The sequence below is a fragment of the Takifugu flavidus genome, chromosome 13, assembly GCF_003711565.1.
Source record: "Takifugu flavidus isolate HTHZ2018 chromosome 13, ASM371156v2, whole genome shotgun sequence".
NCBI lineage: Eukaryota > Metazoa > Chordata > Actinopteri > Tetraodontiformes > Tetraodontidae > Takifugu > Takifugu flavidus.
Window position 1 is genome coordinate 13,315,997 of NC_079532.1, and position 27,518 is coordinate 13,343,514.

The window sequence follows — 27,518 nt, forward strand, 5'->3', positions numbered from 1 at the left end:
GTGTTAAAGGTCATTTATGGTTTTCTTTTACTCTAGCCCTCATGGGTCTTATACTGGATATGTTGGAATACTTTCTTTGATAACCTCATACAGGCAATAAATGCCACAATTGTAATGCAGACGTGCACATGTGGACTCAGCATTATACATAACTGGGACAACATAGAATATCACTTTTTTGCTTTTGTGAGGCTGGGTACAAATGTGATTAGTAATAAACATAAAAATATAACACCATCCAAAACTAAAAAAAAAAAAGCTTCCTTTTTATGTGAACACAGACACCTTGCAAGACCTTGCAACAAAACAAGAAGAAATGTGGCCATAAATAAGTTACAAAAAAGGAAAACAAACCCAACATATCTATGAATTATTGATGATCAATACATCATTTGATTCGTGACAGTTGTCTTACCTTATTAAGTTTGAGGGTTTTCCTTAAATTCATGGGCGTGTGACTGTAAAATTGTAAATGGATTCGTTTATAAATAAAGATTTCATTTTATTTTCGGTCTGACGTCATTTATATGCGACAGCGCTAATAGATGTTTGATTTCCTGTTTGTAGTTTTTATATGCCTCCTCCTTACCTTGGCAGGGCGACAGAATGGATAACGCCATCATCGTTAGCTTCATAAGCTGTGTACTTCTTGGTTCCTGCACGTCGTCTCCTCCGAATTTCGTCCTCCTCTTCGCAGATGATTTGGGTTTTGGGGACTTGGGCTGTTACGGACACCCGACGTCCCTCACTCCGAACCTGGACCGCCTCGCAGCAGGAGGACTCCGGTTTACTGATTTCTACTGCACCAGCCCGGTCTGCAGCCCGTCCAGGTGTCCACAGAACAAGCCCACACATATGTTGGATATATCTATAATATCAGGAGTTTTGGGCTTTTTAGATTTTGAAGTCAGTCTCAGCATGACGTGATCACAATTGTCCAAACAGGTTTATTTTTAAAAGCCTACATTTCACTACAGTGCGCATTTTAAATAGAAAATGATGTTTGGATCGTATAGAAAAGACTTCCAAAAATCCACAGCAGCTTTGGAGTCTTTTTGATATTTACTTTGTCAAAGGCCAAAGGCTGCAGGACATTGGTCAGTCGTTTTTATTAGAGAATATAATACAACCTTTGTGTTTGAGTCAAAGAATAAGTTCATGTTTATGTATTCATTTTTTTCCTGTCAACTGGAGGAAACTAACAAAGTAGACATTATGAAATATATATGTATATTATGTTTTAAGCTTCCCTGGATGGGCTGCCATTGCATGGAGCATATCCAGAAGATGGCAAAATAATGCAGAAAAACCTCTAAAGAACTGCAGCCTCACTTGACTCAACCAGTAGCAGTGTGACCTCCTGGGGCGGCTTTGTCACTTCGGGACACGGAGAACTTCCTGCCCTAAAGGGGTTGATAATTCTGCTCTGAATGTTGAAATCAAATCCGCTCAAATGACAATCGCATTCACTTAAACTCAAGATTGCCTGTAGGTGGTAAGAGAAGGTTTAGTACCACCATGAGCAAAGGTACAGACAGGAAACAGGACATTTAGGTTAAAAAGGTTTGTATGCACATCACACACGTCTCCTTGACAACAATGTGGAAGAGTCACTGCCGGTTACCACAAACTGGCACCACTGAGAGAGAGACTCAAGCGTCAGGACATGAACTGACATATTTTACCATATTCTGAGATGTTTCTGTCAAACTCAGCGGGACTCCAAGTTTCTAATCTCACTGCTCAATACTGTCCTTATGTTGCTTTGGTGGTTCTCAGGGCATCCCTGCTGACAGGCCGCTATCAGACTCGCTCAGGCGTCTACCCGGGAGTGTTATACCCGGGCTCCAGGGGCGGGCTCCCTCTGAATGAGACCACCATCGCCGAAGTACTGAAACCTCTGGGCTACGCCACTGCCGCTGTGGGGAAGTGGCACCTTGGAATCGGAGCAAACGGGACATTTCTTCCCACCAGGCAGGGGTTTGACCAGTACCTCGGCATCCCTTACTCCCACGACATGGTGAGCGATGAAAAGCTGATCTGTTTTGACACGTCAATGTAAATAATAATAAATAATCTCTGTCTTTTTTAGGGACCCTGTCAGAATTTGACCTGTTTCCCACCGGATGTAAAGTGCTTCGGTTTGTGCGATGTGGGCACCGTGACTGTCCCGCTGATGTACAATGAGGTCATCAAGCAGCAGCCAGTGAACTTCCTGGATCTGGAGAACGCGTACAGAGACTTTGCAAGTGATTTTATTTCCACGTCAGCCAAGAAGAGACAACCTTTCTTCCTCTACTTTCCTTCTCATGTAAGCAAACGGTCCCACCATTATGAATTCGTTTAAACCGACTTCGTTTGTCCTGGCAGAATAAGCACTGTGATTTTATAAGTCAACTTTAGAAACTTAAATTAGAATTGCTGGTTTAACATATGAGTGAGACAGTAAAAACTGAACTGCGCGAGTTGTAAAATGGAAACATGATGATGAAATAAAATGGGAGCTAACTGGCAGAAAGTTAGGGCAGTCTTAGAGTTCCTACATGTGCCTCCCTTTTGCCTCTTGCAGCACACCCACTACCCCCAGTTTGCTGGTCCAGGAGCTGCTGGAATGTCTCTGAGAGGCCCATTTGGAGATGCGCTGTTGGAGCTTGACAACACGATAGGAAGCCTTCTTGAAACTCTGGAGGGGACAGGAGTGCTCAACAACACGCTTATCTTATTCACATCAGACAATGGGTTGGTTTTGTGATTCCTTATAGTGAATGTATGTATTGCTTTGATGATGGAGCAGTGGAGCAGTGTGAGGACACCTCTCCTCCTGTGTCTCAGGCCTGAACTCATGCGTATGTCCCGAGGAGGCAACGCCGGTCCTCTGAGGTGTGGCAAAGGCACTACGTATGAGGGGGGCATGAGAGAGCCGGCCATTGCCTACTGGCGGGGGATCATTCAACCAGGTCAGGACACTTTGGAAAACCATAAAACTTCCATTTTTGATCAGGCCTGGAAGTATCTGTTTTACTCTGACAGGCCTCATTTAGCATTGTTTTCATTCATTTTCGGTTCAAACTGGTGCTTTTAAGTATAAACACGGGTACAACCAGAGCATTATTCACTGCAGCTTTTCTGTAGGTGTTACCCATGAAATGGCCAGTACGCTGGATATTCTCCCCACTATTGCAAGTCTGGCAGGAGCCAAACTGCCCCAAGTGATGCTCGATGGGGTTGATATGTCAAATATTCTGTTCAGCCAGGGAAAGGTAGCCATACAATTTAGTAAATAATTGAAATAATGCACTTGTGAGGCTGATGGTAAGATTTTTTTCTCCAGAGTAAAAGGGAGACCATGATGTTCTATCCCACAAACCCCAGTGAGACGTATGGTGTCTTCGCCATCAGGTTGGAAAAATACAAGGCCCACTTTTATACACAAGGTGGGGAATGTTTCTTGTGTACAGGCTCGCACTGTTCTATGAAGGCCGCAGCAGCACTTTTGACTGCATCTCTTTATTTCTCGTGCATCAGGCGCCTCCCACAGCGGCACCACCCCCGACCAAGACTGCTCCATATTTGCAAGCCTGACGGTCCACGACCCCCCTCTTCTGTTTGACCTGGAGGCCGATCCATCGGAGCACTACCCTCTCTCACTGGACAAGAGACCTGACCTGCAAGCAGTGCTGGGAAGGATCAGGAAAGTCAAGGAACAGTTTGAAGGCTCCATGGTGTTTGGAGAAAGCCAGATATCCAAAGGAACAGACCCGAGTCTGGAGCCGTGCTGCAGCCCTCAGTGTGAACCCAAACCCAACTGCTGCCACTGCTGATGGGGGGGCCTCTTAAAATGGACCGCATCAGTTTTCCACCTCCAGTTTTTAGGTGATTCATTGCTGTGCTGTAGAGGCTTTACTCTTCATAATGAAAATAAACACTATCAGTGTCCTCAGTGAGGAGATGAGCTTGTCTCATACTGACTCGACTAATGCGTGAAGTGATTTCCATTCTTTATTAGAGGACTTATCTATTTTCCACCTCAACACGATGTCAAATCCTAACATATCCATATGAAAACGTTCATGTAGATGTGAACCAGACAACAAAGATTTCAGACATCAAGCATATATTTTATTCATAAGACCAAACCCATGACAAGGCAGTGTGATCATTTTTTTTAATTTTTTTTTTTTCCCCTGGAATTTTAAGTCTTTGTTTTTAAAGATAGAAGTTAGGATATGTTTATTCTGTCACACACTGTGTTGATCTAGGTATATTGTGAGGAACCTTGTTACCGTAGTGAAGCCGATAGTTTGGTTTAACTCACAGCGGCTATATTGGACTATATTATCCTCAGAGGTTGATTTTTGTGCAGCCGTGTGGAAGGAAAGATGTAAGCTAAGCTGTACCAAGATAGAAAAACATGATCAAAAGCAAATGTACAGGTTGGAGGTGGGTCTCACGGGCGATTCATTTGTCAGGCGCAGTTATGGTTTAACACCGGCAGCTGACGTGGTCGGTAACCTGCGCTAACAGCAGACTGGACATCAGTCTGGTGGCCGTGTCGCACATCGATGATGTCATGTCTAACGTGCGAGATCTAGATGTGCTGCTGTTGTGTCTGTAATGAGCTACAGAGCCAGAAGGCCAAAATGTCACCTTTGTATTATAGTGTAGAAACAGATACTGAAATTAAATTAATGCAGCTCAGTTGTTTTCATTCAGGGTTTTTTTTTTTTTTGTACGTTGTCTTTTTTTTTTAAACTTTGTTATCAATAATGTACATATTAATTTGATAACATACTTAACATAAAGGACACATCACTATCGTAGATTCGTTAGAGTATATACATGATCTAAATGACAGCGATACATGTAAATAACAACCTCTCCCTCCTGCATCATCGGATTTCAATGAACACTGAACTCCTGCAGATCTGAGCTGTGTGTTCGGTGGACTGTGGCTGAAAGTTGCTGTTAAAGTTGAAAGCTAAAAAGTGACTAAAAAGAAAAGGAGGTTTCATTTCATTCTGTATACAAGGCAGCTGCATATCAGCTTAGCTCAAATACCACCAGTGGTGCGAGTACTGCTAGCCTGCCTCTGGCAAGTTATCCCATAAATGTAAATGCAAATGCCCCTGAGTAGCTAATATGAGTGGCGGGTCCTCTGGTACAGTGCAATCCCAAATTCAGAGGAAACTATAGGTAAAAGTGTAGCAAAAGTTGTGAGTCAGGCGCAAAGATATCAGCGGTTGGTGGAGCCAGAACTTTGGATGCAAACATTCCGTTCCCGAGAAAGTGAATCAATTCTAAAACACTGCTCATAAAATTGAAGTCTGTTATGAGTGCTTATGTCATCATGCTTAAGTCGACGCTTGCTTCATCTTCGTGGGTTGTGGCCCGTTACACAAAGTCACAACAAGCTTACATAAGTGTTTGGAGTTGTTTGGACATCTATCTCATTACATTAGACAGAAGCAGGCTAGCAGGACACAGTCACTACAGCCAAGCATTTCATGTTGGATACAGAGAAAAGAGGCAAACAACAACAAATGTAAGTCCATCCTTTTGAATCCTGAAAATTCTAATTGCTATGGTAACATGGTACTGTAAATATACCCCGTCCCAATAGAAGCGATAGAGGCTGCAATAACCAGTTTGAAAACAATGCGGGAAATATTCAGACATCCATTTAGTCCATCATACATAAAAAACACAACCTTCATATCTTATCTTTGTAATCCCCCCAACACACACACACAGGAATGACTACTAATCAAAGTAGATGTGTGGTACTACAGTATTATGTGACTACTGATCAATCTAATCATAGCTTTCCTCTCACTGAAACTGCCAAGTTAAAATACACACACACACACATACACACACACACTGAAGAGCTGAACAGTCAGAGGTGGTAGAGTATGGCTTTTCAGAGAACCTTTGCTTCCTTTGACCCAAAAGTCATGCCAGCCACAGCAAAGCGTACCGTGATTCATGAGTAGCAGTCCTAACTCTTGAAAGCTTCTGCGTGGCCAGTGTCAGCAAGCGGTGCGCAACGGTTTGGAGGTTTGGAACCACAGTACAGCGAGTTTTGCCTTTTTTTTTTTATCCAGATCTGCTGAAGAAAAGTGTAACTGCATCGAATCCAAGCTGAATAAAATGTCTGCTGGAACACTGACGTTCAAAGCCCCTGCAGCCACCACCAGGACAACACCCGTCTCATCTGTGAGCGTTTCTTAATTAGTGTTGATGAGGCGCCTGTATGTCTACTCTCTATACATTTATTTACAACACGCAACACGTCTTGTACGCGACACAGGGGGTAAGCTCGGACCGAGACGGTTCACTGTACTCTCGCTACTTTGCTCCGATGTCAGTATCAGTAGAAATCAATGAAGCAGTCTGTCAGTATTAAACAAATACATATTTACACGTCTTTCAACGGCACCCTCCCGATCCGAGAACGCTCCTTTGCAGACTGACCGAGCCGTTCGCCATCCTACAGGATATGTGTATTTCCTGGAGTGTCAGTGTGCGGTAACCCTATCAGCCATGCATTGAAAAGTGAAACATCAGTTGTTGGTACATTGTTGGCATTTGAAAAGTGGAACCTTTAAATAAAACGGTGCTCAGCTTCATAGATTTGTATTATAGAAAAAGATAAAAGGAAACAGGCAATTCTTCCATCCAGGTGATGAAAATAAAGAAAGTTAGATGAAACCAGTCTAATGCCTAGTGTATTGTAGAAATGAAGATCCCGGATTCGGTGGGCATTTAACATTGAGGACCTCACTGACAGCGTCCTCTGGTGGCCAATGATGAGCAGGAACAAGCGGAAGGGGTGAGAAAGTGGTTGGCACGGCATCCCTTCTCACTCCAGGTAGATGTCCTCGGTGGGGCAGGCATATTCTAGATGTTCCTGGTAGTATTCCTGGAAGGCTCGTCTGTAGAAAAGACAGGAATAATGGCTGATCTCACAGCAGCAGTCATGGCAAAAGGTCGATATCGGAAGAAGCTAGCTGAGAGCCTTGGACAAAACGTGAACTGAGCTCACCCGACACACTCTGCTACAGGCCGCATGGACTCCTGGGATACAAACACGTGACAGGCGAATCTGTTCAGCATCGGATGTTTGGTGATGAAGCCAAAGTAGCTGCAGAGGGGAGGAGGAAGACAACGGGATGAGATCGCACGAGACGCGCCGCCGCTAACGAGAGATCGCGAAATCAGCGCGTTTTACCAATTGTTCCTCGGGTGGCATCCACAGAACGAGATGTTCTTCATCTGGAAGGAGTGGCTACATCTGTCGTACTGAAGGTAAAAGAAGAAAAAGCAATGACGCAAATGACTGAATGCGTTTGGGTAAATCACCTGTATACCTGCCCATACCTCGTCGAGGATGTCATATTCATCCTCCAGGCTCATGATCAGTTTCACTCCTTGTAAACTAATCTCCAGCTCACACAGAGAAGGGGGCCGCACATGTACCGTCCGTTTCCTCGATATCGCGATCTAAAGGGCGGGTAGACCGCGCTGTCATTAAACTGCTACTGTGCCCCCTGCTGGGGATAATCTAACAGGCGTTGGAACCATGGGACTTTTTTTGGTGTAGCTCACCTTCTGCATGGCGGCGCAGAGGATCCCATTGCCTTGGTGATGAGGCACCTCAACAGAGCCCAGAAACTGAACGCTGAACGTCTCCATCCAGGCTGGATTTCTCTTCATACCTGTCAGCCAGTTGGGTTAAGATGCCGCACGCAAACACCCAACATGGCGTTCGTCAGGAACAATCTCTCAACTCACCCATCAGCTCCTTCGAGTGGCCGATGACCTCGTGCGCATAAAAAGCAGGAAAGATGCCCCTCTCGCCTGTCCGCATGTTATAGCCTCTGTACCAGTAGTCATCTTCTTCTTCTTCCACATATAAAGGATCATCTACATCCAGCTCCAGCTCATCTGTGTGCCTTGGAATAAACCTGCAGAGAGCAGCAGAACCCGTTAGACCTGTGCGCTGTCCTTGCCTGCACCCCACCCCCTCCCTCCACCGGCTGCAGGTAGCAGATGATACGATTATCACTGGACACATTGGAGCTCAGCTGTTATTCCGACATCTGATATTTACTCTAACTTAATTAGTGATTTGCTGATGCTACTGAGACCCAACAGCATACCGAAAACCAAGATACATAAGATATAAAACCGTCCTTTGCAAAAGACACACCGGATTTACTGCCCCACACCATTTCTAGAATTGTGGACAATTGAATTTTCCAATCAGTGACCAATGCCCTTGATCTGATTTATGTCCCACACAAACTGTTTCCTTACCTGTAAACTGCCCTGTGTGTCTGATCCCTCTCCTCTCCGTCAATGGTGCAGGAGAACAGCCCAAAAGATTCTGTGCCTGTGTGATATGCCAACAGCATAAGCAGCAGAAGCTAAAGCCTAGTAAAAAGGTCCTCTCTCTATAACCTCCTCAGTTTGTTAGAAGATTAACTTTTGTGTCTGAGAAACTCTAAATGGAAACTAAATGGATTTGCCCACCCCCTCCCAAAAAATTTCTCTCTAATGAAGTCTTTATTATGCAAATCACCCTTCATTAGGGACGCAGAACGAGTGCTCTGATTGATGATAGATGCGGTGAGAAGCCTCCAACAGGTCTTGCATAAGCTTCCTGCCAAATTTAGGATGCATGTTAATGTTTAATGCTGACAGTGATGAGTTCAACCCTAATGGTCATTCCTTGAACATGGACAGTTCTAGGCAGTGAGCTCCAGAGCCCTGATCAATAGGGTATTTTAATTACATGGCCTTTTGCCACATTTGTCCCAATGCTCATATTTGCTGCATTTAGAAGAGCAGAGACCCCAAAAGTGTTAACTAATACAAAGTGTGAGAAATGGGGGAGCGCCTTTAAATTGGTGCTATATTGATCAATCTAATGTACTGAACAAGCTTTAGCCTTTTTATCTTTTGCTAGGGAAACGACCTCCTCATTGACTGAATAACTCCAAATAAGAGCCATATTTGTAATCTAGCTCAAGAAGACCATGCAAACATGTTCATTAACAATCATTTACACGCCGCAGCGTCTGAATATTCTTGTTTACTGTCTGACTTACTGGAGGAGCGAGTGGTACTGTTGACAAACACATTGAGGAATTTCTTGGAGAAGGGAAGGTCCGATTCGGGAGACGAGTCCTCAGAAGAACTGAGTAGTTCTGGTCTTATCTCCTCCTCATCGGCCCCGAAGCCCTCACCTCTTTTTCTTAACGGCTCTTCGTCGCACAGCGTGGAGAGCTCGCTGTCGTCACTCAGAACAGAAGTGCACCTGCGACGACAGGATTCGTTCATTTATTCTGCGGCTAGTCAGCATAGACGGTTTCCACAAAGACAATATTTAGTCAGAGTTTACCTTTTGAGGCTGACTAGTTCCAGAGTGGTGTTCTCATCCACCACTAGCGTGTACTTCACGGAGTCATAAGCCAGTCCATCATCTGGGTCTGGTTGTCTCAGATCTTTCTCGCACAGTGGGCGGTCGGGGTAAGATAAGGGGTGGTCTTGTACACTAGAATCGATGGGTGGGGAACTGTCGAGCTCCAGATCACTACCCCTGTATGGCTGCTTCCTTAGTCCATCTAGGTATGGGTAAGAGTCCCCGTTGTCCTCGTCGTCTTCATCGTTATCTGTGGAGTAGGTGAGACTGAAGCAGTGGTTAGCCTGGGTGCTGGGTATGTCCAGTGTCAGGCTGTTTTTCACCTCGGTGATGCGCTCGAGGGAAGCGGAGGAGCGACTCGTTGGTCTGGGCTCTGTCTCTCGCCCTTCGTCCTTGTCGCTGATAATGCTCTCACTTAAGCTTGGCGAGTCCAGATCTTTCCTCCCCTCAAGCATCATTAAGTCATTATTGGGCTCCTCTTCTTCCTCTTGTCTCCGGGCGTTCTTAGAAGATTTGTCTGCGAGGTTATTTTCGGAGACTGTGCTGGTATACGTGCTGCTGTTCGCACACAGCTCCAGATTCAGAGGGGTGATGCTGTCATTAGTAGGGTTGCTCATATAGAGACAATGATTCATGACTGCCGTCTCGTTTGGAGAGTCCGCATCTGTTCTTCTTTCTTCTGGCCTCATTTTTTCCATTCTGAAAGTTCTGCATTCTCTCTCTTCTCTTCCCGATTCCACCGGCGCTGTTCTTTTCTCTTGTTCATCATCATTATAGCCGTCTACATCCCCAATATCCGAAGATGGTGAGATTGTGTCTGAAACAGAGGACTTCCTTTTAAAGCAATCCTCAGGACAGCTGATTGGGTAAGAACCTTCTGAGATCATTCGGTTGACCAGGTTGCTGAGCAGCCATGGTGAGTCTGAATTCTCGCTCAGTTCATCTTCACTCTCCGATTCAGAGTCTCCCTCGCTAGTTCCATCGTATTCATCGACATCTGGCATTAGCCCGGGCCCCACTGGCAGGTAGAAGGAACGCTTGATGCTCTCAAGGCTGTGGTCTGGTTCTATCTGCAGCACCATCTGTTTGGAGAAGCTGTCGTCACAACGTTGGGCTGGCAGAGTTTCATCTGGGTCAGCCTGGTGCTCACAGGACCGCTCATCATCTGCAATCCACCTCCCCATCATGGCCCGACTGTCGTCGTAGCCTTCGGGAGGTAAGATGGGTGAGTCGACAGGGGAGGGTGTAGCGATAGTGGGTGAGGGTAGTGGGGAAGGGGAGGGAAGAGAAGATCCTTCTTTGATTGGGTCGGGTTGGCCCAAGAGTAAAGATGCTTTTAACCCCACGATGCCGCTGTCCTGTTCTAACTCCGTGTCTGGGTCCAATTCTTGGTCCGATGTAGGAGAGCTAGCCTCCTCGATAGAGTTGGTGAGATGAGATGAACGTCCACTGCTGCTGTCTTCGCTGGTCAGGTCCAGCTCTGTCTCTGAAATTGAGGAGATCATGTTGGACACCACAGGACCTCCACAAGTAAATGCCGCCTCCAGCTCTCCTTCGATGTCGGAGTCAGAGCCAGGTGAGCTGAGATCTCTGTCCTGGTCTGAAGTTAAATAACCCTTCTGGTTCATATCAGCTATCCCGGGGTCGGAGGACGGAGAGGTGGAATCGTTGACTGCTGCTTCCATGGCAGATGCTAAATTCGAACTGCTGGAGCAGTGAAGACCCTCTGAGTTGCATGAGGATATGTAGCCAGAGAAGGACGCGGGATCAAAGGGTTCAATGGATGGGAATTCCACATAGGACAACTGATTCTCCTTGCACACCATATCATAGGTCTCCTTCCGCATACACTCCACTTCAAAGTCTTTCTCCAGCTCCTCATCTGACAAGGGTGTGTCGGCACCATCGGTGGCCCCCATTGGTGCAGTGGACGACAGGCAACGACTGGTTCCATCTGGGTCAAAGTCGTTCTCCGGTTCCATACCGGACTCACTGTTGATTGTGTAGGTATCAGTGGTACATCGGTTCAAGTGTTTGTGATTATGGTCACTGTTGAGGTCGTGATCCACCTCAGTGTCTGAACACTGGGAGTGCTCGTCTACTGAGGGCACCCTCACTGTGTGGACTGAGGGGTCTGTCTTCAGCTCACTGCCAGAGAAAGGGTGGGACCTGACCTGGCTGAAGGAGCCTGTGAAGAAAAACAAGGTGCGGAGAAACGAGAAAGCCCGTGAAATGACAACTAAGCACACCAAGTGGCTGATGTGGAGAGCAGGAATGAGATAAGGCAGGCAAAAGAATGTAAAGGAGGAATACTGGATGAAAAAAAAGCTGCAGGCCTCTTCAAAGCCAAAGCTCTGTCACGTTCATGTCACTAACTTTCAGATCAGAAAGCAGATGTTGCAATGAGCTCTACTATTTCTGAGTTGCTCTTTTTGTTACCGTATTCGGGCCTTTCCCGCCTGTTGCCTTCCATGTCGCATAGGAGGGGTCTGTGAGGGGATTGGGAGTTCCCGCCCTCCCCCGCCTGTTTTGGTGGTGTACCTTTGCACTGAGACCCCGGTACCTGGGAAATCGGGGAGACCGGGCAATGTCCTGTCACATGGCTACCGTCCTCCAGACACGAGTGAGCTGGAGACAAACGGCCTGGAGCAAAAATAGATAGGAAAATACGGTGAAAACAGTTTTGTTTTGAGATTTCGTTAGTGAGATCAACATTATCCCAGTGTTCATTTGCTGCGATGTATGTGCAAGATGGCGGAGGTTCTTTTCACTGGAGATTATCCTGCTAAAGGTTACCCAAACATTAGCCAGCTAATCACAGCTAATTGAACATGTACTCACCCTGTGAAGCTGGATTGCATAATGAGTCCTGCCAGCTTCCTTTCTTTGGGGACTGGCTGCTGTTGTTATTCAGACAATCCTGATGAGAACAGAATATTATTAAAATATCTCATCATTATCATCATTAATAAGCTGCAACCAGTGTTTTAGGAGTAGCGCTGCTACCTGTGATACAGCCGAGGTGAGGTTGAGCATTGTCGGCCGGCTCTTGAGAGTTCCAGAAGTTGGGGAGGGAGGAGGGGAAGCAGAGGGAGACGGAGGTGCATCTAGGTCCCCCTCTTCTTCCTCTTCCTCCTCATCGTCGTCATCTTCATCGTCAATCATCTCAAACTCCTGGAAGTCATCCTGGAAGGAGCAGACCGGGTGGTGCATATCGCTCTTCTCCAAAATGAGGGAATCCTGTGGCCAGAGGGACGAGGTACAGTCAGCGTTGCAATACGGTACAGAAGGAAAACATGAAAGCATTTCAAAACCACCAGGAGAACGAAAGAAGGAAATGTCACAGAGGGCAACACAGGAGAAAAGCTGCAACGGCTGCGTTTCCATTTCATCTGAAAGCATTTGCCAGATCTATTTGAGAGATGAACATGGCCACAGCAGGTCACAGACATCTGCACAACATTTGCTGAGATAAAATCGGAGCACTTTACCCAATCGTTTTGCTGCCATCACCTACAAACGCTGACATAATGGCCATGGCGTAATAATAATCCCACATCATCACACCGCTCAGGTGGAAGCTGCTTTGCAGTGGCAGACACACTCTTTACACTAACATACCTCTGATAGAACCTTATCTTACAGAAGGTATGAAAATGACATTACTCCTTCTCACCACTCCATCCGTGCACTGCTCACAGGGAATGCAGATTCACTCCCGGAGTCATCCTTTCCCTCTTTTCCTCTACTCGGAATAGGACCGTCCAACCACAAAATTGAATTATCTCTTTTGCCGCTTGGACAGCGTTGCAGTTTCTCTCTGCACCCTCTTAAATGTGTTTACTGCGGAAATCAAAGCTGCCTCTTTGCCACCCATTATGCACGGTTCTGCTGATGTCTGCTAGATCCACTTCACATCAAACGAAAGGAAATCCACTCGCTGGGGTCAACTATATGAATATTTATGTGTTCCGATTTAACTGCACGCTCCAAATTTTGACACGTGTGTTGTGAACTGTGAAATAATGAGGCTGAGGTAACCGGTTCAATCTGTCAGTGCAGAGCAAAATTCAGAGTCTGCGACTGTAAAAATCACTCACGTCTGCTATAGAGAATAACCTGCACCGTCAGGACTTACCCTTTTAGGCTGGCCGCATGACTGACAGGCTGACTTCAAGGAAGAGAGAACTATAAATAGACTAGTGGCTCAGCAGGAATCTATCGCCATGATCTTTAAGAGCCAAGGACATCCCATCCAGCCCTGGAACTACCCCTCCAGTGTCACCCTCCAGTCGAGAGTTGTGTTCTTTGTATCAGAGAGGCTTTGTGAATGGGCTCACGCCTCTAACATGCACAAGCACTGGAGAGCGCAGTCAGTGGAAATACAATGAGATTTAATGGATTTCCCCACGCCCTTCCGCGCAACTCACCAAGCACTCTTGTATTCCTTTATCTCATTTAATGGGGGAGAAAAACAGCTTTTGAAACGTGTGACATTTAGGGAATCTTTTACTGCTGCTAACAGCAGATCAATAGCAGCAGATCAGCTAGAAAAGAACCATCACTGTGACACATGCTAATTGGAGATTAGCAGACGCAGCCGTGCTCAGCATGGCTTTTCAGAACTCTGCTGCTGCACGTGAAAAGACAAGAAGGCTGCAAGCGTAACTGTCGCAGTCATACTGTGGTCATGTTGGGAAATTTCAGCTTTAAGGAAGACAGGTTGCACTCTGGATCATGAGGTATCGTTACAGTGCAAAGGACTATGGGGGATCGGGTAATAGAGGGCTCAGTAAACCAGAAACCATATACATTTACTGCATCATTATCACACTATAGTTGGACATTGTAAGAGTGCATCAACTAGGTAAGTATGTGTTTGATTACTCATTAGAGATTATCAGAGTTTATATCATTATTAGCCATGTTGCAGTCCTTTATATGTCGTCCTATAATTTGCCACTATCATTGCACTTATTTTATGCTCTACTTGTATTTTCCCCTTGTTTTTACACTTTTTCTTTTTTTTAACAAAGATAATTTATGGCTATTCGGACCTTTTATATGATTACTTTATATGATTGTTATGTAAATCGTGTCCCTCACACACCTACTCCCCAAAGCGCATAACTGTTAAGCCTTGCATGCCAACTACATGCGCAGTTTGGTTTTCCAAGCTGGTTTGAGTGACTGTGAATTTGGGATGGAATCAATCTAAAACAATAAAACAACAGATTAGTTTATGAGGTTTGATGAGGCGTTGAATTCCTGGCTCAAAGATCATTGACGCCTCATCGGTCTCCACATATGCAAAGCATCCATTTGTAACTCATCTACTTTGTTTGCGTCGTCTCATATTTCTCTGTTTTTAATTGAAGGTGGCACCAGAGCGGAGGCGCTGCCACCACTGCTCTGTAAAATCCTGAATTATGCATGCGCTCGTGGTTCTCAATCAGGGCTCAGGAGGGGAAAGAAGATGGATGTCAGAGGAAGGGAGGGAAGACTGAGATGGGGCTCAGGAGGAAGACCCAGACACAAAGACAGAACCAGAGCTGTTACCTCTGCTGCCATCTTGTCTGCTGGTTTAGGCTTTACAGGCTTGAAAAATAAGGGAATAAAACACAAAGAGCTTGAGCAGTTTCTATGTCCTCGGGGGCTGAAAAGCACACACACAGTAAACAGTGAGCATTCAGCTCAGGTTGCAAAAAAAGACCCAAAGCAGAATGTCAGTATGTTTTGTCTTCACATCCATGATCCTCTTCCCAGGCACTGATCAAAAAGGTCAGGCAGATTAGCGAGCAGACCCCATCAGAAATTGGAATTAATCAGATCCAAGGATTGGGGCCAGTGGATAATCTCCATTTTTGATTGGCTCTACTACTGAAACATTAAAGAGCGGCCAATCTCGTGAAGCGATAGCGGTGCAGACAGCAAAGCCCACTCTTCATCGGCTCTGGAGGTGGCGGCGGATCCTAATGATGCTGGCAGAATCTCCCCCCACCCTCCCGATGCAGCCAGAAGCAAACCGTGTAAGTCCAGGCCCTCTGTACTGCACACTCAGAGGGCAACAGGGAGCCTCCTATCCATCCCATGTCAGCTCTACGACTTCCTCTGGGCAATGATGCAACATAACGACTAGTGACACGATCCGCGCTCTGCTCATTCTTGTTTGTCAAGTGAGCAGTCTGGGCCCGTGCTGATGAGGTCGTTGTGGTAGGGAGAGAGGCGAGAAAGGGCACCGATTGCTGGGGTTTTTTTGGTCCCCCGCCTTCATGCTACACAAAATGGCTTTGGCACGGCCCGTGCCACGTCTCCGTGATGTGCTTTGTTGGTGGATTAAAGTGGATGAGGCACAACATCTCGCCCGGACTGACGGCGAAAGCAAAACCCTCAGAACCTGCCTTCCCCCGAGCTAAATCCTGTCGCTAGTGAGCTCAGAGCAGAGAGGTGAGGGAGAAGGTGACAGGGGCAAGGCTCAATGGGAGGATACGAAGTGGCAGGGAACGAGGGGCGAGGGAATCTGAGCTCTGTCTCCGAGCAACGCTCCGCATGAGGAGTGAGGGAGGGAGGAAAGAAGGGAGAGAGGGAGGGAGGGAGGAAGGGAGGGAGGTTGTCTCTGCATAGCAGCAAACTCTACTGGGTCAGGCCCCCTCTGCTGCAGCCGTGACACCACGACACCAGTATTTAAAACATACTGGGATTATACGTTCATTTCCGTCAGGACAATAAAGAAATGAAATGACCTGAAAATGAACTTGCCATAGAAGCCTTCACTGATGCTCAGACCCATTTCTGTGACGATAACGATGATCAGATTCCACAAAATGCCGCTATTATAAACCGGATATCGGAGGCTTACCCTCTTTACTTTACCAACTGCAAAGCTGCTAATGTTGATAGCCTGCAGATAAAAACCCGGACCTTTCTATAAGCTTACGTAATATAGCCAAATGGTTAGGCAGATGTTTTCACGTACATCTGTCAACTCCTCACTGAAACACAGCAGCGTGAACCCAAACCATTTAGTGGCCTCACCTTCTCGTATGGATCAGAGTCATAGTTTAGTCCGATCCCACAGTCGTCTGTGATTTCGGAGAGGTCTTCGTCATCAAATTCCTCGAGGCTTATGTCGTGCGCCGGCCTGGAAATACACAAGACACACTATATTAACTCCAGCGTCTCAAACTAAGCGAACTAAGTGGTGGCACCCTACATATACAGCAGTTGTGGTTATTATAAAGGAGGTTTCCTAACTTAGCAACAGCTGCACACAGCGGGTCATGCCCGTCTCTCTAATGAGCTGCTGCGCTGCAAGTTCTCATCCTGGACTTTCTTTTCTCCCTGCACCATTAGATTCAGCAGGCGGGCGTTTGTGCAGCATCTCTGTTTGTAATGTGTGGAGGAAATGCTGCAGTGCAGGTTTCTGTAAGCAGAGGCCAGTCCACGTATCACATATGGATGCTCAGTTTGCAGCTCTATCCTACCGGCCTCTCTCTACAATGTCACATCCTCATTAGTGATTTAACCTGCTGATGCATCTGAAAGTGAAGGAAGTCGGGGCAGGAAAAGTGGCAGCAATTAGCACAAAGGTGCAAATGACAGGAAGTTCAGGTAAAATAAAGAACTATCATATCTTGTCAACCTTTCTGCACCAGTTAATTTCTGTTAAAGGGGTTCACTTTACCATCCACACATTTACATTTAAACAATATATTCATGAGAATAGGATTCATTTGTGTGTTTGCACACTGTGTAAAGGAGATTGGTTGTATTTGCTGTGAGGTCCTGCAGGAATCCCCTCACCTGACAGTCTCCTCGCAGCATATTTGCTGTAAATAAGATGCCACCATGTAAGAGCTGGCAGTTTTTCATTTTTCTTTTTGACAAGATTACATATTAAGGTGGAGACTAATTTGATGGTTACTGCTCGGGTGTCACCTCCTTCTCTGCACGCATTTTAATTACTATCTTTTGCATCCTGATTGGCTCCAAATCCACTGGTCTGAGCCCAGCTAAAGCATTACGGTGGCCCAGTTTGACAGCTGTCCAATCCAGACGCCTCAGCTGCTGAGGCTGATTATTAGTGAGCTGGCTCTCGTTCATTTTTGTCAAGTAAAAGAAGGCGGATGCTAAAATGATATGACAAAAGGCAAAGAAGCAAAGGTTTTTAGCTGTCCTATAGTGTAAGCTGACACTGGTTAAATTTGATCATTCAGACCTTTAGAAAATGTGCATTTTTGCTCTTCAAAGTTAATGTCCAACAGTGCATTTGTATAAATGATAATATTAAATTAATAAATCATTAATCAGAAGCCTGCGGCTGCACCCAGTCCTGCGTTATCATGAAAAGGCCCCATCACATCAGGTTCTGTAGGTGTCTACGTTTGAGCCTCTCTGTCTATGTTCAGGGATCACACCTATTCAAGTTAACACTTTGATAATCTTTTTCCTGTCCTCACTGACAAATAGCAGCAAATATGGCTGCATGCTAACGACTAGCGTCTCCACTGTTGAAGTCCACTCCAATGCTCTCCAGCACGGGTGTAACTAACCATAATCAGAAGCCTCCTAACCAATAGAACCTGCTTAACAGTGACATCATCCTCAAAGGACATTAGGCGGGGCCGCTACCAGCTCATTAACCCCATCGATTTCCAACTGTCTTTGCCCGCTGCCGGTCTCGCACACATGAGTCACACAGCCGACCTGAGGCAAACGCATCCTTGCAGCTGTGTCACGGGACCACAGACCGCTCCAGAGATGATGAACCCTTTTGATCAGACTGGATGATTTCACGTTTGCTGACTGGTTCTTAATGACATCCTGAAATAACAGAGCAGGGGGAGCGGGGGTTGAAGATGGAACTTCTAAGCAGAAATGAATCTGTATTTGGTTTAAGCCTCTTACTCCATGGTAACATCCACCGCCACTCGCCTCCCTTCTTAACCAGCCTTCAAAGAGTCAGAAGTAGAACACTGACGGCTAAACACACGATATGAAGGGGGGGACGTTATCTATTAGATGTCACTCAGAAATGTTCCATTTGAACACTGATCTTTGGATGTAGGGTCCATCCAGATTAATAAATAAATGTAATTGATTTCATTAGAATTTCAGGTATCAGACCGTGACACATTGCATCGTCGGTCTGGTTCGCATCGCCTATATTTAATTCTCTAAATGTCATGAAGCATGAAGACAAACTGTTGTTTCTCTTCCTGATTATTTTACCCATCAGAGTTACGTAAAGCAGATTACTTGACAGTGCTGTCACATCTATGAATCAGTTCACCGGAAACACAGAGGAGGAGCACGTATAAAACAAATAATGCATTGATATGCAAATCCAGGAATTCTCTTAATACCTTATTATTTACATATTACCTTTGTAGGAACAAACTACTGCAGAGTGAACCCGAAAAGGCCAATATGGGACCGCCTGACGTATACGATGCTCTGTTTCTGAACATTCTTTGACTGAAATTTCAATTATTGTGGTGTCCAAAACTTTCTCTGGGCTCCGCGGTGGCAGTCATGCAAAGAGGAGGCGTATCGATCAGAACCGATCAGGATCAGGAGGCACGATGAGGCTACAATATGTAACTAAATCCCACACAGGGACCTGGCTCACTAATGTGATTGCCCTCTGTAAGGACAGCCAACAGAGACGTGGGGATTTAACCCTATACAGCCCATATTTGTCTCAAATACACTAGTACAGTTATATTTGCATCTGTGTTTTTGGCTTAAATTCCCTGAGCCACAAACAAAGCATTGTGGCCACATTTTTGTTGTGTTTTATCATTTTTCCTGTATTCTATAAGTCTGAAGAGCTCATCTTGAGCAGCCATATATCTGTGAGTGGTATCAAATGAGATATATCATAAAGTCACATGTCAACCTGCACGGTTTCCTCCAATATTGTATAACCTCTACATCAGATGGTTCCAATCACAACAGAACAGCATTATTCATTCTCAGGGTGTTATTGATTGGAGCTAACTGTCATGGAATCCCTCTGGCGGCTCTCTGGCGCACAATCGTCCTATTGTTTGTCGCAGAGGTCACATTTTGAAAACGTTTGGATGCGCACACCCCTACTTCCGTACATCATTGTTCGACAACATGCCCTTGCCTGCGCTGGACTCAACAGGGCGTGGGCCTCACAGGGAATGCGCAAGGCGGATTCTTGGCAAAAGGAACATTTAATTACTGAAGCCTGCATCCTATTTTACAGTTCACTTTATGGATATTGATAAATCCAGAGGAGGGAGATAAAAAAAACAGCGTCAAAAGACAAGCTGGCTGACTCTGCGGGCTGCAGTGGGATATTGATAAGGCCTTTTCATGCGTCCCTGCGTCAGGTTCATCACATTATCCCCATGTCATGACTAACACATGCGTGATATCATAACGTCGGGTCGTTCAGATCTTGTCATCTGCTCCCATCACCCCGCCTGTGGGGCTTGTAAGCTCTTACCTGCAGCCGGGGGGAGAAAGGGAATGGAAGGTGGAGAGGGAAAACATCTCAGCTCTGTCCGCCATCTTCTTCCACAAATGACTCAGAGTGACTGCAGAGAATCACGGATGGAGCGCAGTCCATTCACAATCACAGTCGCGCCAGTGGGCAGTTTTCCCCCCGCTCTCTGCTTTCTCGCCGTCGCTGTCCGCGGCCCCGCAGATGCCGCCTGGCCGTGAGCCTTCTATCAGACGAGCCTTCTCAGCACCATCAAATCTGCAGCCACAACCATCCACCAGAGCAGGGCTGGGAGGGGAGCTGGTGGGGTGGGCTGGCAGAAGGCAGCGAATTGCCGTCTGAGACAGTGCGGAACGTCGCCGAGGACGTGATCGCAACCCTGCTGCCTCCCGACGCGTCCAAGCGGAGCACAAAGGCGCGCTGTGCGCGTTAGGACCAAATGTCTGCCGCTGCGGTGATGCTGCCTCTGGCGCTGACCGGGAGCAGGCGGGCAGGCCAGCAGTGCGGAGACAGGCAGAGACGGGAGGGGGGGCGGAGGAGGAGGAGGAGGAGGAGGAGGAGGAGGAGGAGGAGATGCGAAGAGGAGTCGGTGTAACGTCAGTGCTGCTCCCGTATCGGCAGGCTTAAGTGGATGCATAGCAGGCAGAGCGCTTCTAGCCTCCTCCAGCCCTATATTTGATCCGGAATTTTGTTATATATATTTTTGTTCAAGTCATTTAATGTTGAATCTATTTATTGACAAGATGAACATAGCAGAGAGAAAACTTAATATCCTAAAGAAGATAGAGATGCAATCAAGACACGAGCAAAATGATCTGTCGTTTTAATTTCTCTCATATCATATATTACCATAGATTTGAGAAACAATTAACCCCCTTTCAGTGAGAGAAAAAAGAGAGTATCAGGCAGAGAGTAATTTCTCATGCTGGACCTCCGCTCTCTGTACTGAGCATGCGCAGCGTTGAGCTGTCCACTGCCTGTGGTGCTGAAGCGTCCCTGAGCTGCGGTTGGTCCTCGCTTCCACACGGAGGCGCTAAATACTTTTGGTAGCGACTCTTTTGGTGAAAAACAATAAAGGATTCAGTCATTAAACAGATGAATCATATGACTATATTTTTATGTGGAATATTTACCAATTCAAAGCATCTCCATCATTACCATTTTATTAACTTGTCAAATTAAAAGATGTTGCCATCCCTTTAATGAGTGAGACATGATGCGCGAGTGATTTTTTTCCCCATTTTTACAAATTATGTAGGGAGACCTGAACACATGCATCAGACACAAGGATACTGCAGAAAAAGTTTTGAGAAATGACTTACAGATAACTTTTTATTTACTTATATGAAGGACTTTTATTGTGTGTGTTTTTTTTAATTAGGGTTCTTTCTTTGTTAAAGCTCAACAATTAACAAAAGAGAAAGAAAAAATGCAGGAAGTTATGAACCCATGAGAATGTTTATTTGGGTGAACGTAGTCTTGGGTAAATATTGAGTTAGGCGATGGGCTCTCCGATGGGGATGGGACCAAGGGTGACGACACCTTCCCATACAACTGCTGTGGAAGAGAGATGTGTTATTGGAAGCGCCGCTTTGATTCCATTTTATTAACCAGATACCAAACCGTACAGGGTAACGTACCATCTGTTTTGGATACATCACGGACCTTCCTATCATAAATTTGAGTTTTTGTTTTGCTTGGATTCCAGGAGCCACCAGTATTTATCACACCAATGCCCTTTGGCGGGACCACTGCGGGGCAGGTGTTACAAGCGTAGTCAGCTCCACTGGCCTCTTTCCACCTTCAAAGACAGGTAGACTCGATAAAACCCGCCAGCAATCCTACAGGCACGAAGGCACGTATACCCGCAAACTCACCCATTATCGTAGTAACAGGCTCTGTGGTCTTCGTCGATAGCGTAGAAACTGGATGTTGCAGTCAGATGGCAGGTGATGTATATCTGGAGGGAAATAATTGGAAGCCCTTGTTGTTAAGACGTGATTTCAGCTGATTTGATGTTTAACAGGAGGCACTTAGGTGGGAAATGCTTACCAATCCAACATCAGAACTCTCGAACCGGAAGGCCTCCAGCTGGAGCTGAAGTATGTTGTCAACTTTGCGAATGAATCTAGACGCTGAGCCTGTGACAATACCATCCAGCAAACACCTGCACACACACACACACACACACATTTAACAATCAAAGTTCACCTCACTGATAGCAATCACGGATCTCATCAGATCAACGCACCCAGTCTCTATGAAAGCATATCTGGGAATACTGTCTGGATCAGGTAAAACAGTGGCAACGCAATGCTGCATGTAGACCCTCAGGGGCACGTGGAAGTACTGCTTGACCGTAGCCTCAATGTTAATGATGTCTCCCAGGTTGTACTGATTGCTTGGTCTCTCATACAGCCAGTCATCTGCAATGAGATTATGGGATTATTTTGGTTCTATTCAGAGTTTTTGACAGCATGTTAATGTTGTCAGTGTCAAAACAAAAGCAGGTACTTTGTCATAATATCTAGATACAATAGAGAGAGATAAGTCGCTTCAGAATTATGGATGGAAAGTGACGGTTATACTGAGTTGGTAGCTTATTATCTTTTGTATGCTGATTTTTTTAATTAATGTAAATGTCTATATGTAAAATAATACCAATAATATATTTGGTAATAAATAGCTACAATATTACATTGGAATCCCTTGCTGCTGATGATGCTGAGGATGAGGAGAATGAGGAGGAGCTTAGTGCTATAAACCCATTTACATGCTACATGCTATAATAGTGCTATAAACTATTGTTTAGGAGTGAATCCAGGTTATGTGATATTTTTCTTACAGACTATATGTGTTATTGTAATGTAATCAAACCAATTATGTGACTTACCGGTCATCAGTGTGAGAGTGAAGTACAAGAACTCTTGTGCGACTTTAACCGCAGAGTACGGAATCCACCAGGGCTGAATACCAGAGCTGCTCACATTTTGCTTCCTAAAGAATAAAACTAAATTTAAAAAAAACCTCTGAAAAAAGACAAAACCTCTCAATTATTCCTATTTACAGGGTTTCCCTAGACCACGCTTTGCCACTGAGGCATTTGATCTGTTTACTGGATCTCTGCACCAGACCCTTTACCGATCCACTTACCTTGGGTAGTAACACTCCACAATAATGGCAGCTTTGCTGGTCCTCACAACAGGGGACTCGCCCAGCGGTGTGGGATAGTAGTTCAAAACAAAACTGTACACGAGGGCATCTTCAAGCGTCTAACGGGGGCAAGAGATTAGAGGGAAATGGAACCTTTGAAAGGTACAGCATCAGCATTTTCCAAGAGTTTTAATAAATCTTCTTCAGTCTGCTTACCATACTAGAGCTGCCACACTCATGCAAATCACTTTCAAAAATCAGCACTTGAGCAACAGTGTCCTCCGCTATGGCGGGGCACTTTCCCAGGGTGAGGTCGGCAGGATTGATGGGCTGTCCAATGCCGAATAAGTCCCTCTTGACTTCCACACGAGCGTCCCTCTCTCTGCATTCAACAGCCACAGTTGAAGCAGCAACGGGATATTTCATCTGAAAATCCACTTCAATCTTTGGATCGGGTTTGGGATCTTCAGGGTATTTCCAGGTCAGCGGTTTTTCAAAGGTCTGCTTTGTTTGCGGTGGAAGAGCAGGCTTCTGTGGATGGCTAGGCTTCTGTATAGGTTTCTGCGCATCACAGAGGCAGCCAAACATGGCCAGTGCCGCAAGGCACAGAGTGGTATACTTCATAACCATGGCGTCACAACAAGTGATGAGCTCACCAGATGCTGTAAGGAACACTGAAATTCACACCTGCTTATATAATACAACTGCTTGGTAAAGTCCCACCCTTCCAACCTTCCTTTACCAATCAAATCAGAGGGTAAACATTAGCCACTGAACATTTGCCAATCAAAACATCTGATGTAAAAGTATTCTAATTTAACTATTTGGACTCATTTTGACATATGTGATCTTGAGCAGAAATCAGACTAATTGGACCCTCTTAATACATGTCTCAATAGCAACCTTTTGAAATTATTTTATAGGCTAGAGTTCCTAAGCTCAAAGATTATGTAACATAAATTCCATAACCAGGTGAAAAATGTTCTCAGAGGACAGTGGTCACAAAGTTTATGGTGACCCCAGATCAGGTCTGTCTGTCCTCACCTTGACGTGCCATTAAGTAAACTTTGTGAAATACTGTGAAATCAATACATCACTCAGACAATCAACAGAAATTAACCCTTAAACAGCTGTTTATTTTTTTTTTTTTTTAAACGTAACTTTAAACTGTGAAACCGGTGAAAAACAGCTTTAATGCCACAATGAAAAGGAAGAGAACGTGCGAGGCAAATTGCGATTTCACAGGTTTATTAATCCAGTACATGCGCTGCAGACAATATTTATCTTTAATACAGTCTTGACTTGCTCTGCCAAATTGCAGTGACATATTAGTCTGACATTCGGCACAGGCTATAAGTCAATACCCATGGAAACAATGTCATGATGACTGTGGTTTAGTTTCTGTCAAAGTGCAGTGGACACATAGAGTTGTCGTGGCAGCATGCATGTCTCCAGTTAACTGTTAAGTTGCAAAGATATTGTATTTCTACACAATAAACACAACATCTGCCACTACATTGTGCCATAATCTCCTTTATATTTTTGAGCCTGTTATCAGCACTCTTGAAGTTGTGAATGCAGTCTTGTTCATGGTTGCAGGCCTTCTCCCAACTGGGACTTTGCTTGGTTCTCCTCTTACTCCCTCTAGCTCCATTGCTTTAAGAATATTTCTCAGTCCTTTAGAGAGCATTTTCTGTGAGTCTTTTATGCGTCTCTCCTGCTTTTGGTGTGATCTACAGTGCAGGGAAGTCAGTTTAAAATGGCTGGAAGAAGGTTGAACAACCTAATTGCTATCGCCTTTTGGGAAAACTCCCCCACTCTCCTTTTGGAAAGAGCAATGCAATTAAAAGCATCGTGTTACCGTTTGCCCACTTATTGTAATCCATCTAATGTTTTAAAGGTGCATCCTTTTTTAAACAATTAAAATCTATTATTATTAGTAGTAGTAGTAGTCATAGTATTCCCTGTACTGTATGTTTACCAGATGCTACATTTATATTTTGGCTATTAAAATAACTATAAACCCGTTGTTTGAAGTGAAATTATCAATATGTGTCATGTTCATTCAGATGAAACTGAAAAAAGCTCCTGCTGTATTTTATTTATATTGTGATAGATAACATGTAGTTAATGTCCATCTTCTTTGCTGTAGTATGCTGGGGAGCAGGCATTAAAGCAAAGGATGCCAACAGACTCAACAAACTCATTAAAAAGGCAGGGTCTGTTGTTGGCTGTAATCTTGCAAACTTGGACGAGGTGGTGAGGGACAGGATGGTGTTGAAACTGCGGACAATCATGGACAATCCCTCCCACCCACTCCATAACACAGTGGACAAACTGAGAAGCAGCTTCAGCAGCAGACTCCTGCAGCCTCGCTGCTCTAAGGAACGGTACAGAAAGTCATTCCTGCCGTCCGCCATCAAACTGTATAATTCATCCCTCTCTGTCAGAGCTGAGCTCTCTTGACCGGACTCTCTTGACTGGCTCTCTTGACCGGACTTTTTATATATATATAAATAAAAATAATAATAATAATAATAAAAAGTCAGCTGAATGGTAAGCACAAGATCCAGGCCATAAACACCTATGCCCTGCCAGTAATCAGATACCCTGCTGGCATAATATCCTGGCCACTGGAAGAGATACTCACCATGCACGGAGGGTTTCACCCTAAGTCCAGTGTCCTGAGGCTGTACACAAAGCGAAAGGAAGGGGGCCGAGGACTAGTAAGTGTCCGAACTACTGTCCAGGAGGAAACAACAAGCCTCCAAGAATACATCAAGAAGATGGCCCCCACTGACCCACTGCTGAGTGAATGCCTCAGGCAACAAAAGCCCACCAAGGAGGAGGAACCTGAGGGGCTATCATGGAAGGACAAGCCCATGCATGGAATGTACCACCGACAAATTGAGGAAGTGGCTGATATCGAGAAAACATACCAGTGGCTGACAAAGGCCGGACTGAAAGACAGCACAGAGGCACTAATCATGGCTGCACAAGAACAGGCCCTGAGCACCAGAGCAATAGAGGCCAGGGTCTACCATACCACACAAGACCCCAGGAGCAGACTGTGTGGATATGCCCCTGAGACAGTCCAGCACATCACAGCAGGCTGCAAGATGCTAGCAGGCAAGGCATACATGGAACGGCATAACCAGGTGGCTGGCATAGTGTACAGGAACATCTGCACTGAGTATGGACTGGAGGTCCCAGGGACCAGGTGGGAGACACCCCCGAAAGTGGTGGAGAACAAGCAGGCCAAGATCCTGTGGGACTTCCAGATCCAGACTGACAAGATGGTGGTGGCCAACCAGCCTGATATAGTGGTGGTGGATAAACACCGGAAGACAGTGGTGGTGATAGATGTAGCAATCCCGAGTGATAGCAACATCAGGAAGAAGGAACACGAGAAGCTGGAGAAGTACCAAGGGCTGAAGGAGGAGATGGAGAGAATGTGGGGGATGAAGGCAACAGTGGTCCCAGTGGTGATCGGGACACTAGGGGCAGTAACACCCAAGCTGAGTAGATGGCTCCAACAGATACCAGGAACCACATCAGAGATCTCTGTCCAAAAGAGCGCAGTCCTAGGAACAGCTAAGATCCTGCGCAGAACCCTCAGACTCCCAGGCCTCTGGTAGAGGACCCGAGTCTGAAGGAAAGGAGGCACCGCCCAGGAGGGCGAGGAAGAGATTTTTTAAATATATATATACATATATATAAATTTAAAATATATATATATATATATATATATATATATATATATATATATATATATATATATATATATGCTTATAATATATGCTGTATATATGCTTATAACATTCTAATTTTATTTGTATTTATTTATTCTATTTCTATACTTTGTAAATACAATTTCCTACACTTCAGTTATATTAATCCATGGCAAGGCTGCTACTACAATTCAATTTCCCTACGGGGATGAATAAAGTACATCTTGAATCTTGAATCTTAAATGTTACGCTGAATGCATTTCACTTATAAAAGACATGTTAATCACAATATCCATTAATGATAAACATGCTAGGAGATAAGACTGGCTGTTTGTTTTGTCTTTGCAGCTCTCCAAACACAGTGTGACCTGTACAGTGCCGGTCAGGCCGACCCTGTTAAGGTTTTCATTTTGAAATTGTTGGAAGCTGGACTTTAATTCCATCTGGATCAATAATTTGTTTACTGAAAAACTGCAAAACAGCTAAAACCTGTGATAAGTCAAAATATACAGATGATGTTTTACAGCCCATTTGTTGGATACTATCAAACTTTTAGCCCATTTGAATGTAACTTTTACCTGTTTTCTACACTGATTTTAGTCTGCTCACTTGTCCTCTCATTGCAAAACCACAAACCAACTGGTGACACACCCATATGATTGGCAGGTTTCAGTAGCAAATCGGCTGAAGGCTATCAATACCCCCCCACCCGCGTTACCTTATAAATATA

General features: G+C 45.1%; 3 protein-coding genes across 5 annotated transcripts; 1 reads left to right on the top strand and 2 right to left on the bottom strand.

The window, feature by feature from the left end:
• The first annotated feature begins 540 nt into the window (after positions 1 to 540).
• arsa (arylsulfatase A) lies at positions 541 to 3,968 on the top strand. Of its 2 annotated transcripts, XM_057051846.1 has the most exons (9): positions 541 to 830; positions 1,780 to 2,020; positions 2,093 to 2,311; positions 2,570 to 2,739; positions 2,833 to 2,957; positions 3,133 to 3,260; positions 3,332 to 3,434; positions 3,526 to 3,847; positions 3,928 to 3,968. In XM_057051846.1, the coding sequence occupies exons 1-8, from the start codon at positions 607 to 609 to the stop codon at positions 3,819 to 3,821; spliced, it is 1,506 nt and encodes a 501-aa protein (XP_056907826.1). In that variant the 5' UTR covers positions 541 to 606; the 3' UTR covers positions 3,822 to 3,847; positions 3,928 to 3,968. The 2 variants fall into 2 exon arrangements, with proteins under 2 accessions (XP_056907826.1, XP_056907825.1); XM_057051845.1 differs by having other exon boundaries at positions 3,526 to 3,968.
• Positions 3,969 to 4,097: 129 nt separating this feature from the next.
• mapk8ip2 (mitogen-activated protein kinase 8 interacting protein 2) lies at positions 4,098 to 20,429 on the bottom strand. Its single transcript, XM_057051844.1, has 14 exons — positions 19,908 to 20,429; positions 16,463 to 16,568; positions 12,434 to 12,667; positions 12,269 to 12,347; positions 11,867 to 12,070; positions 9,407 to 11,615; positions 9,114 to 9,322; positions 8,320 to 8,395; positions 7,795 to 7,967; positions 7,609 to 7,718; positions 7,381 to 7,503; positions 7,232 to 7,302; positions 7,046 to 7,144; positions 4,098 to 6,935 (listed from the first exon to the last, which is right to left on the bottom strand). The coding sequence occupies exons 1-14, from the start codon at positions 19,970 to 19,972 to the stop codon at positions 6,863 to 6,865; spliced, it is 3,831 nt and encodes a 1,276-aa protein (XP_056907824.1). The 5' UTR covers positions 19,973 to 20,429; the 3' UTR covers positions 4,098 to 6,862.
• Positions 20,430 to 21,343: 914 nt separating this feature from the next.
• On the bottom strand, positions 21,344 to 23,733 carry LOC130536156 (zona pellucida sperm-binding protein 3-like). Of its 2 annotated transcripts, none has more exons than XM_057051848.1 (8): positions 23,274 to 23,733; positions 23,058 to 23,176; positions 22,798 to 22,901; positions 22,156 to 22,330; positions 21,957 to 22,071; positions 21,782 to 21,864; positions 21,545 to 21,705; positions 21,344 to 21,458 (listed from the first exon to the last, which is right to left on the bottom strand). In XM_057051848.1, exons 1-8 carry the CDS (start codon positions 23,685 to 23,687, stop codon positions 21,400 to 21,402), a joined length of 1,230 nt encoding a protein of 409 aa, XP_056907828.1. In that variant the 5' UTR covers positions 23,688 to 23,733; the 3' UTR covers positions 21,344 to 21,399. The 2 variants fall into 2 exon arrangements, with proteins under 2 accessions (XP_056907828.1, XP_056907827.1); XM_057051847.1 differs by having other exon boundaries at positions 21,344 to 21,461.
• Between the last annotated feature and the right edge of the window lie 3,785 nt (positions 23,734 to 27,518).

What these genes read in the sequence shown, in the direction of transcription:
- LOC130536156 (XM_057051847.1), bottom strand. Translation starts at nt 23,687, where the DNA reads ATGGTTATGAAGTATACCACTCTGTGCCTTGCGGCACTGGCCATGTTT. An exon ending in CACTCTCACACTGATGACCG is followed by an intron (nt 22,331 to 22,797) that starts GTAAGTCACATA and finishes ATCTCATTGCAG; the next exon opens with ATGACTGGCTGTATGAGAGA. An exon ending in GCCTGTTACTACGATAATGG is followed by an intron (nt 21,706 to 21,781) that starts GTGAGTTTGCGG and finishes CTGTCTTTGAAG; the next exon opens with GTGGAAAGAGGCCAGTGGAG.
- mapk8ip2 (XM_057051844.1), bottom strand. Translation starts at nt 19,972, where the DNA reads ATGGCGGACAGAGCTGAGATGTTTTCCCTCTCCACCTTCCATTCCCTT. An exon ending in CTTTCTCCCCCCGGCTGCAG is followed by an intron (nt 16,569 to 19,907) that starts GTAAGAGCTTAC and finishes GTGTATTTCCAG; the next exon opens with GCCGGCGCACGACATAAGCC. An exon ending in TGCCACCCGAGGAACAATTG is followed by an intron (nt 7,145 to 7,231) that starts GTAAAACGCGCT and finishes TCCCCTCTGCAG; the next exon opens with CTACTTTGGCTTCATCACCA.
- arsa (XM_057051845.1), top strand. Translation starts at nt 607, where the DNA reads ATGGATAACGCCATCATCGTTAGCTTCATAAGCTGTGTACTTCTTGGT. An exon ending in TCCCTTACTCCCACGACATG is followed by an intron (nt 2,021 to 2,092) that starts GTGAGCGATGAA and finishes TGTCTTTTTTAG; the next exon opens with GGACCCTGTCAGAATTTGAC. An exon ending in TCCTCTACTTTCCTTCTCAT is followed by an intron (nt 2,312 to 2,569) that starts GTAAGCAAACGG and finishes TGCCTCTTGCAG; the next exon opens with CACACCCACTACCCCCAGTT.